Genomic DNA, 16,737 nt, shown 5'->3' on the forward strand with positions numbered 1-16,737 from the left:
TCCTGGAGTCAGCACAGTGGTGACAGCTCTCTGGTACAGCTCTCTAACACAGTGGTTTTTAAATGGTAGCAGTTTATACAACCATACATAATCACTGAAACAGTGCAGTAAGTTAAGCTCAGTCAGGACCACTTTGCCAAGAAACACAGATGATTTGCAGTCATAGGTAGTTTTTTATTATTGGCAGTTGTAAATTTGCACTTATTGCTGTTATTCATATGTGGCTGTTCTGAGGAGGAGGAGGAGCTGGGGTGGAGGAGGGTTGTAAAAAGTGGCTTGGAGAAGGAGCAGCAAAGCTTAGCCAGAGCAGTTTAAATGTGGAAGCATGAGTGCGATTACTCAGTAGGGGTGGCAGTAAAAATCAATTCAGCATAGTATCACAGTATTGAGATTGCATCGCTGAATTAGCTCAGCTTTAGCAGAGGTTCCAGTGAGTGTACAGAGCTACAGTGTTAACCCTGGCAACAGCTGGCTTCTTTGAATCATCTTAGGAGTAAAACAAGTCAGTCATGAGTTAAATCACCTTTAAACTGTTTTTACGCTGTTATGCTATGAAATGCTGCAGCTCAAGACAAACTGAGTTGATCTGTTGCAGCCGTCTGAAGCCTGGACTATTTTTAACTATTTTGGTCCTTTTAAAGGAACCCTGATATTTGTGTATCTCAAGTGTATATTAAACTAAAAAACTCACTAAATATCCCACATACCTGCATTTTGAGTTCATTTCAGCTCATAAACTCAGCAGGAGACCGCCATGTTTTGATCCGCGCTGATAATGTGACATCACGGTTCCGCAGCTCTCCTCTCCTTTGCTAAGCAGTAACCGTTTTTCAGACGGTTTTGCTGCTTGCAGCTGTTGCTGCTGTGAGTTTGCTGTGGGTTGGTTTTGTCTCCCTGCTGTCAAAGCTCTGTCATTCTTCTAAGTTTTACCTCTATGAACCTCCTACAAGTGACTGAATTCAGTATATAGTGAAAGTGTGCCTGGAGCCTTTCAAAATAAAAGTATTATGTACATACGAACAGAGCTTCTCCAAAGAGATGCTTAAGTGGACGTTTACTTTGAAAGGTGCAATCCAGAAGTCTTTTGGTTCTGTGTTTACCTTTACCTGAACTGTGTGGAAACAGAAAGCTTGATAAAGTGTTGAAGTTTGGGCAACAACTTTATTAAACAGACACATTTTAGCTTGTGGCCTTCATCTGGTTCATCAAGAAACAGATTTCAAACATTTTCTACCCATGTGGACGTAAAGATTTGCTACAACAAGGTAAATATGGCTCTGTATTTATCATTTTCCTGTCTAGATGGACAGATAACCACTCGTGGTGCAAATATAAAATAGAAGAGACCTCAAATTTTCAAATCCTCCATGCGTGAGACGTGCTGTGTTTCTGAGATCAGCCCTAACACTGGCTGCCAGTCTGAAACAGGTTACTGCAGAGGAACAGTGAGGATCACCATGGAACTGTGATGTCACGGCGCCAGCGCGGACCAAAACGTGGCGGTCTCCTGGTTAATTTATAAACTCAAATGACTCAAAATGCAGATATCTTGTGAGTTTTTTAGTTCAATATGTATATGAGACATACAAATATCTACCCAACAAGATGAACTGGTCTGATCATGCAGGGTTCCTTCAAAGCTTGTCAAACATCAACCCTGTGGAGCACAGTCAAGCTCGAAACGTCCTTTTTTCAGGACAACCTGGGCTTTAAGAATATGTGTGCTGCAGTAACGTCACTGGAGGTTATATCACTCTGCTGCACTAACAGCAGCATCGGTTATACCTGCAGACCGTTTCTATGATCTTTTGTAGATCATTGTGTCTATGAATAGATGCCATCAGCACAGCAGGAGAGGGACTCTGCGTATGTAAAAGCCTGCCTAAAGTCCAGCTAGCACAAGTTTAGCTTTTTCCACCATTGCAGTATATAAAGGAAAGTTATAACCTCACACCACTGACATCAGAGGAGAAACGTGTGCATAATGTGGAGTTGCAGGCCCAAAAGGCCTTTTTCCCCTCTACACTTAAACGCTGTAAAGTGAGTTTTAGAAAGTGTGACCTTCTGACCTTTAAGGCTGTTTACATGTGTACTCGGGGGCAAAACATGCATGAAAAGCCTTTTTTTTTCTTCAGAAATACCCACCTAGGTGTAAACTAGGAGCCAAGAATGTTGCAAAATAATTTCCTTCAAATCGATTAATCATTGCAGCTGCAGCTGTGATAAAGAGAAAATGACTCAACATGGAGCTCTTTGGATCTTTCCAGCTGACTGCTTCCTCTAAAATCAACACTTTGCACAATGCTGAGTGAGACGAAGTTTCCAGAAGGAGCAGCCTCCCCTCGCTGGCTCGGATATCTTGCAGCCCAGTTATTTTTATAGAGCAGATGAAATGAGGGCCAGAACAATAGCAGGCTTGTGTTGGGTGTGAGGGTGTATGTTTCACTTCCTCAGAGAGGAGCGGTCATGTCCTCCCTGTGATTCTGCTCTGAACCCTGTGGAGAAGCTGCGATTAGTCATGTGAGAAGAGAGAGGTGAGCGAGAGGGTGTGCTGCAGCTGTTCCCCGTGGGGGCCGCGGGGTGTGAGGACCCCTCCTATGAAACGTAAGGTCAGCAGAACTATGCCGAGGTCCACGGTCTCCTCATTAAAACACCTCGGTGATGCTGGAATCGCATGCCGACCCTGGACCATCGCAGCGTTCTACATATCTGTTCTTCTCACTGTCTGAGCGTCTGTGTCTGCTGCTCTCAGCAGATTGAGTTTCTCATTCTTAAGCCTCCATAGAAAACAGCTGCTCCACCTCTCACACCCAGAGAATCCTGACCTTCTTCTGCAGATTCTCTGTTATTTTACTCTGAAGTTCACCGTCTCTTGGTAGGATTACTCAGCGAGCTCTCAGAGACACGGCCGTGTCGGAACATTTAGAGGTTTTAGAGGCAGAGGAGGATTTAAAAGATATTCTAGATCAGGGTTACTCAACCCTGCTCAACCAAAGAGCTAAATGGTTGGAAAATACCTTTGAGAGAGCCAAGTGGTGAAAAGTGGCAAAACTGGCTTCAAGTAGCAATAAACAATGGTGGCAAAAATGGTCAAAAAGCAGCAAAAATGGATGAAAAGGGTCAAAAATGGGGAGAAAAAAATAACTAAAGGGTCAAAAAGTAGCAAAATGGGTGAAAAGTGACAAAAAATAAGTTACAGGTAGAAAAAATGGTCAAAAAGGGGAAATACATGGCAAAAAAAAAATATTGAAAAGTGACAAAAAATGAGCAAAAAGCAGTCAAAAGTGGCAAAAACAATCTCCAAAAAAGGACAAAAATGGGATAAAAGTTGCAAAACTGGAAATAGTGGCAAAAACGGTCAAAAATAGGAAACAAGTGATATTTAATGGCAAAGGGTAGCCTAAATGGACAAAAGTGGCCAAAAAAATTGTGAAAAAAGGGCAAAACTGGGATAAAAGTGGCAGAAAGAAGTGGCAAAAATAGGCAAAAAATAGGACACAAGTGGTATTTTATGGCAGAAGGTAGCTTAAATGGACAAAAAGTGGCAAAAAAATGGTGTAAAGGGCAACAATTGGATAATAGTGGCAAAATGGGGGAAAAGTGGCAAAAAGAAGTGGCAAAAAATGGGAACAAGTGGTATTAAATGGCAAAAGGTAGCTAAAATGGATGAAGAGTGGCCAAAAAGATTGTGAAAACTGGCAAAATGGGATAAAAGTGGCAGAAAGCAGTGGCAAAAATGGGCAACAAAAATAGAACAGGGCAAAAAAGGGATAATAGTGGCAAAAAATGGAAAAGTGACAAAAAGAAGTGGCAAAAATGGGAATAAAGTAGGAAAAAAAGGAGTATTTAATGGCAGCGGTAGGTTAAAGGGGTGAAAAGTGGCAAAAAATTGTGAAAAAGGGCAAAAAGTTTCCTTTTTTTAAGGTTTTCTGGGGAATAATATTTTAAATGAAGACATGAAAGAGCCCCAATAATCACAAAAGAGCCACACGTTGAGTATCGCTGATCTAGATGTAATGGGAGGCATATGCAGAGAAAAAAATCTCACATGCTGCATTTTGGACCAGCTAAAAAGGCTGTTGTCACTGGTTTGTTGGCCACAATCATGAGCCAGCTTGTTCCACTGCAGCATAATTACCTTAACTTTAATCTGCATCCACATGAGGACAGGTCCAGCTCTTAGCCCTGTTGCCCTTACCACTGAGCTCCACGCCTGTTCTTTGCGTGGTCACATCTAGTGGTAGACATTTCTGTTTGAATGGAGGTGCAGGGTGAAGTGCTATTTGCCCTTCAAATGGAGATTTTCCAGCAGCACGCTCCAAACCAAGTATTATGGAAAGCTGCAGAGAGACTGGCAGGTTAAAGCCTCGTATGCTCAAAGCTCTGAGTGACGGCGTTCAGCTCTAGAACGTGAACGTTAACCTGCAAGAAGGACAGCATGCTAGCACCGCTAACATCAGCCACGTTTTTGTCATTAGCTCAGCATCATTAGGGTGTGATGTTGATGAGGTTGGTGAACAGAATGAGTGTATTTGATGGGAAAGTAAAGAAAGACTCTCACCTGGCAGTGTCAGTTTAAAATGGACAGACAGCTACACTGATGTCATCCTGGCGTTTCTGTTCATTCTTGATTAAAGCCCAAAGATCTGACGATGAAGTGTTCTGAGTGACCAAAGGTGCTTATGAAGCCAGTTGAGGAGAAGGTTCACATTAATCCTCTTAAACCATGACCTGCTCATCCACCTAAAGTGTTTTTAAGATCAGGTCTTTAACTGGTGTTAGCATCCATGAATCCAGAGCGTCCACGGCTTTATCTCTGTTGATGTTTCAGGTCGTACACCCAGGTGAACGACTGTGTGATCTTTGGGTATTTCATGATGAAAAACGTCTTTGAGAGCATCGTAAATCCATCCAGTGTCTGATTATGGTCCCCTGGAAACATTTCCGTTGTCTGAGTTTGCGGGTGTTTTCTGAATATGCAAGTGTTGTGGCGTTTGCACGTGTTGTGACCCTTCTCGGCCACCGTATTAAACCCCCTCAGTGTCAGGTTTCAGTTACTGATGGTCTCAGCTAAAACAGGTGAAATTCTGGAGCAGCACTGGGCTCATCAGTGGGCGATCAACGTGAAGAAGGCCCTGACTTCTGATAACAGCAAAAGAAGAGCTGCGTAGCTGGGTCTCAGTGGAGGTACGGCTTCCTGGTCTTTGTCTGCTGCAGAAGTCTGGACAGGATTTCTCTACATCATCATGTTGAGGATGTTTCCCTGCTCAAGGATAAAAAGATGCACTGAGAAGTGATGCTGCAGGCTTCAGTGAGTTTTTAGTCTGTGCTATCAGCTCTGATGGTCAATGGCAGCAGTAAGATCTAACAGGACGAGTACAGATCCGCTCTACTTCCCCTCTTTTTACCGTCCCGGTGAACTTCATCAGTTAATTATTTACAGTGAAGCCTAAAATCTGGGCTAGCTGTTTTATGTATTTAACCTCGTTCTGAGCCGAAGCAGGCCGATGTATAATTGAAACGCCCCCTGCTGCTGTCACTACACTTTTGTTGTTACAGCTTTTACTGAAGATGACATTTTCACAGTGTGTGGAAGTGTCCTTTCCCCCTTTTTTCATGAAGTGTTTTATCGAGGAGACAAATCTGTCATCACCTCGGCTTCAGCACAAACACACACGGAGATAAATACGGGGACGCAGCAGCACTCACACAGACGAGAGCGCGTGTCGTCACTTTAGGCCAGGCTTTTATCAGCTTCAGCTGCACATCGATCCCACTGATCGCCCAAAGGCTTTTTAACCCTCAGCAGCACGAGCGCCGGTCCCCAGGCTGCTCTAATGGACACCATGTTTCACCCACACACCGAGCGAACCTGTTACACACGGGTCAAAGTTCCATACGGCACGGATGAACAGAGCTCAACACCTTCATGACGTGTGGACCATAGAGGTTCTCAGGAGGTTACTCACTGACCTGTAGGACTCAGACAGGGGCCGCTCTCTCTCCTACCATCCTTCAGACCTCAACGTGTGGCTCCTCTGTGGTGATCTGTGGCATTTTTATGTTTTTATTTGAAACATTATTCAAATTATTACAGGAAATTTGACCTCAGAAATGATCCATTGCACGTCACATTAATCAGTTTGTTTCCCACACTTCCACAGAAGGCTTTAATTGTCAAACTTAACGTCAACCTCTGTTTTTTGACTGCATATTTCCATTGCCCTTAATTGCAATTTTTCCCTACTTTAATTCCATTTTTACAGCTTTTATCCTGCTTTCTGCAGTTTTTTGTCCCTTTTTTGCCCATCTAAGTTGCCTTTGCAATTGAATGCCACTAATTTCTTGTTTTGCCACTCCTTGTTGCTCTTTGCCCATGTTTCCCACCTTTTTTCAGATTTTTGATCATTTCAGTCACTTTTCACTCATTTTTCTCCATGTTTTTGCCACTTTTCTCCCATTTTTTACCAGTTTCTGCCCTTTTCTCCCAGTGTTTGCCCCTTTAAGCCCATTTCTGCCACTTCTTTTTGACACTTCTATCCTACTTTTTGCAGCTTTTTGCCCCTTTTTGTCTCTTGTCACCCATTTGCAGTTAAATGCCACTTTTTGCCCATTTTTGCCACCTTTTTTCTGGTTTTTGTCCAATTTAGTCTCTTTAACTCATTTTTGTAACGTTTTTGCCACTTTAACTCATTACTTGGTCACTTCCCACCCATTTTTGCCACTTTTCTCACAGTGTTTGCCACTTTTTGACCATTTTTACCACCTTTGACTTAATTTAATTGCCGCGTTTCACCACTTAGATTGTGGCTCTTGCTAATGTATTTTTCAACAGTTTGGCTCTTTGGTTGAGCAGGGTTAAGGAGCCCTGCTGTAGACAAATGAGAAGCATCCATTTTGACGTTTTGACTGACGGACAGTCAGGACTCTGACACCCATGGGAATTTAGAATCAGAAGAGACCTGTTTTAAGTGGATTAGGACTCAGGCTTTCAGCTAAGGGGACAGCTAATCTTAGGATAGAAAGGACCTGTATCCACAGACTTTCTTCTGTTACCTTAATTTGTTCCCAGTCAGGAGAGAGGGCACAGCAGCATCACTGTTTGTCTAGTTTGGTGCAGAAAACTCTGATCTTGCTTGTATTTCCACTGCTGATGTCCACTCAGCTTCGCTTGTAGAGGTGGGAATTGCATCTCTGTTTAGAGATACAGATCATTTGGCTAGACTCAGGAATAAGAGCTGCTCTTCTGGCTCTCAAAGCCTCTTGCTCCGGAAGCAGGAGTGCCAAAACAGTGCCGAGTTTTACATACAGAGTGCTCTGATTCCTCCTGCAAGCTGCAGCGTTCCTGGTCACAAGGTTTCCCCATCATTTCTACCTCCTTTGCCGGCTTTTCTGCAAAACCACTGCGCTCCATAATTCCTCCTCCATGCATTTCACTTCTGAGATGAGGTGTGATAGTCGAGCCATGAACAGGAAATGTAAAAGGTGTGATACTGCAAACACTTTCATCAGACGACCAGTCAAAGGCAGCAGGAGTCTTCATCATCCTCCATCATCACCACCATCATCCTGGTTGAGTCTTTGAGTTCTGAAGGTTTAATCCAGTAAATATTTATCACAATAGAATAAATGAAGCCGAAAAACACACCTTTAATACGGATCAAACATGGAGATGGGTTACAAAGGGTGTGGATAATCATGCAGGCCATTCTTCAAGTGCCAGAGCCAGACATCAAAACAAAACTAGCATGCAGAAGATGGCGCCCTGCCTAATCTGATCTGATCTGGATTTATATGTTTCACCAGCAATGAAAAGGCCCAGACAGAAGAAATGCTGAAAGGCTTCACTCTGGCCAACCTCCTCTGGTTGTAGCACATTTGGCCCCATGATGAAACCTTAGCACCCTGCATGCCCAAAACTTACACACATGACTGTCTCTCTCTTCATCTTCTATTTTAGCCAAGATGTGCACAGAAAACATCGGCAAGCCTTCTACTCTCTAGAGCAGCGCTCATCAAGTCCATCTGCACAAGGGCCAGATCTATTCTCCACAGAGACCCTGGGGGCCGGACTTTCAAATCCACAAAAATTCAAGAAATATGTTGGACTGACTGAAATATTATTATAGTAGTATTTGTGTGTTTTTTCAAAATGCAGGACATTTTTAGTCATTACCAGTGAGATCTATCCCTATCTATCCCCCATTTCAGACACTTTTAACCCATTTTTAATACTTTTTTGCCACTTTTTTCCTCATTTATCAATTTTTGCAAAATTTTAACCCTTCCTAACCCTTATTCCTGCATGTTTTACCCCTTTTTTTCCCTATTTGCCACTTTTTAGCCCCTTTTCATTAAATTTTTTTTCAACATTTAAATCAATGTTTGCACTTTTCACCCATTTTGCCACTCTTTAATCCCTTTTTCCAACTTTGCCAGGTTATTTGTGCTGTTTTTACCACTTTTAACCCATCTTTGATACTTTTTGCCTCTTTAACCCATTTTTTCCATTCTTAACTCCTTTTAAACCACTTTTCCAGCAGGTTTTATCCTCTTGGTTCCACTTTTCTTATATTTTGAGACTTTTTAACCCCTTTTCATTACTTTTTTTGCACCATTTTTGACACTTTTAACCCATTTTTTGGAAGTTTGAACCCTTTTTTTCCTGTTTTCTCCACTCTTTCACCAGTGTTTGTCCCTTTGTGCCACTCCACAACCCATTTTACCATTTATCACCCATTATTTTTCTGACACTTGCCAACCTCACCCCTTTAAGTTTGACTGAAAGTAAATTTCTGTAAAAAAGATGGATGTTGAGTCATTCTAAAACTATTTCATATTAACTGTTTGTGGGATGGATTAAACAGCTGCAGATATTTAAAGCCAAAGGATACTCTTTAAACCAAAACATCTTCTTTTCCTCCTTTTCTGAATTTAATGATCTTTCGGGGGCCGGACAGGAAGCTTTGGGGGGCCTGATATGGCCCCCGCGCTGCCAGTTGATGATCAGTGCTCTAGATTCTCAGCCCCTGAGATGGCACTCATACAGGCAGCCTGGAAGCCCCGACCTGTTAACATGCACGCTGAAATAAAAGTGAAGCAGTGACTCAGCTGAGACGTGACTGCTATCCACCCCATCTGAAGCAGGTGTACTGATGTCAAACTCTTCCTAAGATTAGTTTTCTCGGCAGCTAGATTTTGATACATCAGTGTAGAAATGCAAATATAAATAACAGAAGCACATATACATGTTTTTTTAATGACTTATCGAGCTCTGCCATTTCCTGCTTGTCCAATTTCCTCCATTTTCCTCTCTGAATAAAGGGATACAAGCCCCCAAATAATACCAGCTTTTTTACTTTGCTGCCATGTGGACTTAGTTTTAGGACCCTAAAATCTCACGCATTAAGTTTTAGAAACTGATTCGAGCTCAGAGCTTTTATGGAACTGAGCTGTACAGGAACATTAATACTGATCGTTACAGGATGTCACTTCATGCACCGTGAGTTTGCATGTGCAGAACATTTATGCAGATTTTATTTTAACGGTGCATCTCTGTTAAGGTGCAATATGGTCTTATCATCCTCTGCAGTATGACTCAATAACCATGAGCCATTTTCTGCTTATATTAACCCTGGTTTTAAATTAACATTGCATTGAATGCACTCGACTTTTAGGACTGTTATTTTTCTATATGTTCTTTTTTCCAGAGAAACACAGCAAAGTTTGTTGTGCAGCAATGACAACAAAGTTATTCTATTCTAATGAAAAATAATAAATCTTTAGGGGGAAATTGGTATTGTTCCAGCTTTTGTGGTATGACACCCTTGCAGTCCAGTAGAGTTCACCACTCAGACTGGTGCTGGGTCACATATGGAGATACTCATTCTGGCGTGAAGTCTCCGAGCCTGGAAGAATAAATTAGGAACAAACGGAGCGTTTCTTTGACGGCCAGTCTGCGGCGTGGAGTGACAGGAGGACAGAGAAGAGGCACTGTTTGACATGACAGTCTCAATAATCCTTTTAAGATCCTTTTGGCAAATTGTCAGCTCTGAATGTGGAACCCCAGTGACATGTTTCAGAAACATGCGGCCCAAAAGCTTGGCCACTGTCTCCCTCTCTATGCTGCAGGCGTACAAATGCACGGCGGCCTCGTTTAAGCCCTCCCACCACCATTTGACCTTCTGCCTCGCGGAGCATTCCCAGTCAGCTTTTGCTCTCTGACAGGCCGTGAATTCCTCAGACGGTTAACCCCACATCGCCTCTGTACAGTGAATTTATTATTCATGCAGATGTGAGCTTTGCCCCGATGTTAACGCTGCGGTGACAAGAAGCAGCGTCTTCACATGGTGTGCTCAGCGTGGCGTGGATGTCTAAACTTCTGCAGGGATCTCTTTGGAGTGTCACAGCTTTGATTCCCCGCTGAGGTTTCTCTTTTGTTGTCTCTTAAATCCCGGCCCCTTTCCCCAGCTTTAGCCGGGATTACCGAGTGTTTGCTCAAGGCACCGCTCTTTTGGTGCAAAGCTTTGCCTCTGTCCATGACGCACACAAACACACAACACAAACTCCATCCCCGACCTCTCTTAGACCAACACCAGGTCCCTGTTTTCAAATCAAAATACAGACGGTGTTTCCATGACAACATTCAACCGCATTATTCTTCATGTCAACAAGAAACTAGATCAAAATTGCAATTTCAGCTGAAATTATGTGGGGATGCTGAGAGCTGAATTGTGGAAGAACTGCTGAATATAGCCAAAAGCACAAAAATAGCTGAAAATAGCATAAAAATAGTATAAAATGGCATAAAAGTAGCTGAAAATGGCATTCTATAGCTCAAAAAGGATGAAAATAGCTGAAAGTAGCCTAAAAATAGCTGAAAATAGCATAAAAATAGCCTAAAAATAGTATAAAATGGCATAAAAGTAGCTGAAAATGGCTTTCTATAGCTCAAAACAGATGAAAATAGCTTAAAGTAGCCTAAAAATAGCTGAAAATAGCCTAAAAATAGTATAAAATGGCATAAAAGTAGCTGAAAATGGCTTTCTATAGCTCAAAAAGGATGAAAATAGCTGAGAGTAGCCTAAAAATAGCTGAAAATAGCCTAAAAATAGCTGAAAGTAGCCTAAAAAAGCTGACAGTAGCCTTAAAATAGCTGAAAGTAGCCTTAAAATAGCTGAAAATAGCATAAAATTGCATAAAAGTAGCTCAAAATGGCATTCAATAGCTCACAAAAGGATACAAATAGCTGAGAGTAGCCTAAAAATAGCTGAAAGTGGCCTTAACACAGCATAAAATAGGATAAAATGGCATAAAGTAGCTGAAAATGGCATTCAATAGCTCAAAAAAGAAAAAAAATAGCTGAGAGTAGCCTAAAAAAACCTGAAAATAGCCTAAGAATAGCTGAAAATAGCCTAAAAATAACTGATTTTGGTCTAAAAGAAGCTGAAATTTGAATTCTGTGGCTGAAAAAGCATAGAAATAGCTGATAATAGCATGAAAATAGTTTTATTTGAAAAAATATAAAAGTTAGAAATGAGAAAAGTCATAGCAGTCAAATGACAAAGAAACTGAATTTTTTAAAGTTCAAACGGTGTTGATACGACAAAGTATGAAGGAGGAGATAGTCGGCACGGAAGAATAATAATAAACAAAACGGCCGACACAAATGTCAATGGTGTGGATGCTCAGCATCCCCACTAATTAACACGGTTTTTCCAGCACCAAGAATACTTCCTTTATTTCACAAAACAAAGTCCTGGGGCCTCATTTATAAACGCTGCATACGCACAAAAGAAAGCGTACGTCACTTGTAAGTAACGTTTGGGATTTATAAAAAACAAACTTGATGGGAAAATGTGCCACGGCAGCTCTGACCCTGCCGTACGCACAAAATCTGGATAAACGGGAAACTGACCTCAACAGTAGAAGGATGAAATTAAAGACTAATGAGAAATTGATACATTTGTGTGAAATAATCAAACATTACACATTTCACAACACATAACAAATATGAAGGATATATTTGAAAAAACAAGAAAAAAGAAGAAAAATTTACATTGATGTCGAAGGGAGTGCGTGAACTCACACACGTGCGCGCGTGCCCACACACATAGCCTTTATTATTGACTCAATCATGTTCTGTCATTGTGAAACAAACCCTACATGTTATTATGACATCCATTCACATAAACAACAAGGCGGACAGTAACCGTGCTCCCAAAATGTGCCATACAAATAAAGTTTTACATTTATGATAATTGTAATTAAAATGACAGGATCAATGACATGATTGCTTCTTTCATTCATTCATTGTGTCCCCCTCCGCCTCCGTCACCACACCGCTCAGGAGGGATTCCCAGTGATCCCCGCCAGCTTGTCGTCTGTGGGGATGAGCTCCGGTGTGCCCTTTCCCCCTCCTGTCACACAGACACTCTTTCTATGAGAGCGATGCGCCTTTTCGCCTCCACTTTCATGTCAGACCATTTCTTTTTTACTTCAGCCACAGTCCGACCCTCTGAGGAACATTATTTACAGCATCAGCCACACGCTTCCACTCTTTAGCCTTTCTGGCGTTAGTGATGCCCAAACTGTGGCCACCCAATAAGACTCTGCCTGTGTCCACCTCTCCTATTAATTTTGCGACCTCACATTGAGTAGAATTTCTTTTTTTCGCTCGTTTTCCGTCTTGGTCCATCGTGAAACTGATATCATTGAATATTCATCAAGGGCGTTCGCCTGACCTTTTATAGGCACCATATGGGCGGGGCAAAGCGTTCCCTCACGTGCGGCAACTTTAGAGTTGGTTGTGATTTATGAATGGAAACAGGCGTAGGACGTGCGTGCGCACTCTGTTATAAATCTGAAAGTTTTTGTGCGCATGCACTTCCTGTGTTTCCGGCGTACGCCAGCTGTAGTGATCTTTCCTACGCACAGTTTTATAAATGAGGCCCCTGGAGAGAGAAAATAACACAATAAAAGCCCTGCTACACTGAAAACATGATCCAGCATGATCTGCATGAAAGACGTGTCAACACAGGATGTAAACTTCATTGCAATCTGTCAATTAGACTCAAAAAGTTGCACAACAAAGAAGGTTTATCCTCAGATAAATGATGTGCATGCTAAAACAAACCTTTAGCTCAGCAGTTGTAGTAAAACTGGAAGTTCTGCATGTGAAAAAACAGTCCTGCTAGTTTGACTCAGACAGCAGTTATGAACAAGAGGAGAACGAGCAGATATTTGGAGAATCGTCCTCTAAAATCAGAAGACTTGAACCAACTTTGAAGCCTTTTCTTGTTTGTTACTGAGGCCTGTAAACATCCAGAGACCTGCTCAGGTTCCCAGCTCTAAATAAATCCTCTAGTTGTCCACTGTGTTCTGCTTAAAGACAAACACTCTGAGCCCGTCCCCAGAAAACATCCTGCTGGCCTTGTGGTTTAAGGTTCAGACCATGTAACCACTCTGTCTTTGTTTAGAACATCCAGGACACTTTGCGATGTCAGTTTGTTCCCCTGCACAGTAAATTATCTCATGAAGGCGGTATCCTGTGAAAACAAAGGCAGGAATCATCTTTTGATGAGAATCTTTACTTTAACTGGGTCTGGGTTTGCTGCAGCAGGAGGAGACGGCCTTTATCTGCAGAGGCATGAGAGTCTCAGAGAGGACGTAGCAGCAAAAGCAGAAGATGTGGTTCTTTTGGCTTCCTCATGGGGACCTACATCTGGCTGCTGGGCTGCAGCTGAGGGCTCAGTGGTCGGGATGAGGGTCAGGACCTCTGAGCTCAGTGGTGCTGTAAAATGTTGGATTCCTCCCTGCATACAACAAGAAGAGGCCCGTGTTATTCAGAGTTAGATAACTTTATGCTCAAACTATTTTTTTCCTCTGGAAGTCCTTCGAACTTGGCCAACTTTCCAGAGTCTTTACGTGATGAAATCCACACCAGTGACTCTGCTTTTTGACCATTTTTTCCACCTGTAAATCATTTTTTGTCACTTCTCCCCATTTTCTCACTTTTTACCCAGTTTTTTGCTGTTCTATGCCTATTTTGCCTCTTTACACCAAATTCTTGCCATGTTTTTGCCACTTTTTGACCATTTTTTACACCTGTAACTCGTTTTTTTGTCACTTTTCATCCAGTTTTTTGCTGTTCAATGCCTATATTGCCTCTTTATACCAAATTCCTAATTCTTGCCACATTCTGGCCACTGTTTGACCATTTTTGCCAGCTTTAGCTAATTTACTGCCACTTTAACCCATTTTTCCACCACTTTTTTCCCCTCTTGGATTGTGGCTCTTGTGAAGGTATTTTGCATCAGTTTGGCGCTTTGGTAGAGTAACACTGGTCCAGCGGTTAGGTGGCAGCCTGGGCCTGCTCCATGTCATCCCTGCTTATAACTTTCTTCTATCCTATCTCTAATAAAGGCTCAAAAAGCCCACAAATAAAAATTAATGTTGTGGTTTAAACACGAGCATGTCTAGGTGCTCATGTTGGAAAAATCTCTCAGCTTCCCGACTTTTAAAAAGTAACAGTTTTGTCATTTCGGTCAGGTGGATTCAGACTTCTGCAGCTAAATGTAGTCCTCTATGTGTTTTAATTCTGTCCTTTCTCTCTTGCTGTACCCCCAGAGCATCAGAACTATTTTGGGGTTGATGAAAATCTGGGACCGGTGGCGGTCAGCATCCGCAGGGAGCGTCTGGACGACGGGAAGGAGAAAGATGGGATGCAGTACAACTATCGAGTCACCTTCAGGACCAGCCAGGTAATTAAAACTCTGAATGAATGTTCTGTTTCTGCTTGGAGTGATGCAATCTTCTGAAACGGCCCTAAATGCACTCTTAAAACTTCAGCTGCAGGATCATGTCAGACAACACAGACCTGATAAAAACCACACCTGGTTAGTCTTTACATTCTTGCACACAGAAATCAAGCTGTGTAACAATTCTCAAAGTAGAGACATCAGTAAGACTTCTTAGCTCTGCAGATGTGATTTAAACTTTCTAGCTTTTTCCTAGATATACCTGTACCTGTATGAGCAGTAAGCCACGGTCTCTGACTCTGCTTTTTTACCGTGGAAAACAACAGTATCTGACTTTATGTGCATCACAGCCCTTTAACCTCTACAAACTTATATTATTAAACTTTGGAAGTGATTCTCTAGCAGATAAAGGGTTAATTTTGGATCTGTTAAACAGATATCCTGCTGCTTGGCTGTGCATTAGCATGCATTTTGTTGCAGGTTAAGTTAAAATGCCATCAGGGAATATAAAACAAAAGCAGTGATTCTCAACCACAGGTCCTGTAAGGACAAATCATGACCCACATTTCTGATATTAACCAAGTATTTGGTTTAATCAACTAAAAATGTGAGTGTTTGCACCCTGGATAGAAATGTGATTGAACAAAGTTACAGAATAAAATGAGCCGTCATATAAAGAATTTAAAAACCTTGATAAATATTGTGTAAGATTACTAAATGTTTCTAAGAAAATCCCGAATAAAATCTATAAAACTTTACAGGAATTGTCCCCCAAATTCCCCAACATTTACTTTTAGAATTCCTGAACTTTTACCGGAGAAGACTTCTGAAAGTTCCTGGAAAAACACCGGAGAGTCCAGTTTTCCTTGTGAAATTTTCTTACATTTATTTTGAAAAGTCCTGGATAAAATTACCAAAAGTTTCGGTGGAAAACGCCATGAGAAAACCCCTGAACTTTGAGAGAAAATGACCTCCAGTTCCCTTAAAAAATCCTAAAGAAAATCCTCTGAGTTTGTGTTGGCAAAAACTTAAACAGTGGAACAACAGCACTAAAACCCTCTTAGACAAACCCACTGAAACAGCTATGCGACCACCTTTTGGGTGCTGACCCACCAGTTGAGAACCACTGAACTAGAGGACCCATCGAACAAAAGCCTTAGCTTGTAGCTGCAAAAATAAAGACGCATCTGTCTTACTGTCAGGCGGTGGACTATAGCTCTGGTTTCAGACTGGTCCTGTTTGGATCTAATTAAAGGTTTGGGTCTGATAAAGCTGTAAAACGTCGTCACTAGCTGTGTCATCTCAGTTTGTCTACACCAGGGGTGTCAGGGGCCAGATTCTGGATTCAGGTCTAACCTGAGAGCCTAACAGAGTCAACACAGCCTTAAACTGTCAACCTCATTTTCACCAGAATAAATACGAGAAAAAACAGCACTGATGATAAATGATTTGGAAATTCAAAAAGTAAAAATGACAGGTTGAAAGGCTCAAATCTGAGATAAAAATTCCAATTTATTAGTTCAAAAGATCAGAACACAATATCAAAAAATAGGAAAAAAAATGTTTTTAAAGAGCAAATTTATCAGGAGAAAGTTGAGATCACAAATTTAAAAGGTCAAAATATGAGATCAAATTTGAAATCATGACTTTAAAATTCAGTTATGTTTTAAAATTTTGAATTGTGACTCTGATAGTTCAAAATGTGAGATTAAAAAGCCAAAATTTGGAGTTGGAAATGTTAATATATGAGCTAGAATTCAAAATGATGACTTTAAAAGTTAAAAATATGATTTAAATTCAAAATTGGGAGTGTAAAAGGTCAAAATATGATATAAAAAGTAAAAATTAGTTATCTAAAATGTGAAAATATGACAAAAAATTGAAATCATGTGTTTAAAAGTCAAAAATTGGGATTAAAAGCCAAAGTAAGGAGTTGAAAATATCAAAATATGAGCTAGAATTCAAAATGATGACTTCG

At 41.3% G+C, this 16,737-nt stretch overlaps 1 protein-coding gene across 3 annotated transcripts in view; it reads left to right on the plus strand.

Annotated features, from left to right (window-relative positions):
• The window catches only part of LOC121510992 (signal-induced proliferation-associated 1-like protein 2), a 211,792-nt gene that overhangs the window by 78,834 nt on the left and 116,221 nt on the right, over positions 1 to 16,737 (plus strand). For all 3 annotated transcript variants that reach the window (XM_041789446.1, XM_041789447.1, XM_041789448.1), the window contains exon 4: positions 14,629 to 14,762. In XM_041789446.1, the coding sequence (XP_041645380.1) occupies positions 14,629 to 14,762 (134 nt within the window). The remainder of the gene's footprint in view (positions 1 to 14,628; positions 14,763 to 16,737) is intronic.

The sequence above is a fragment of the Cheilinus undulatus genome, linkage group 6 (genome assembly GCF_018320785.1).
Source record: "Cheilinus undulatus linkage group 6, ASM1832078v1, whole genome shotgun sequence".
Lineage (NCBI taxonomy): Eukaryota > Metazoa > Chordata > Actinopteri > Labriformes > Labridae > Cheilinus > Cheilinus undulatus.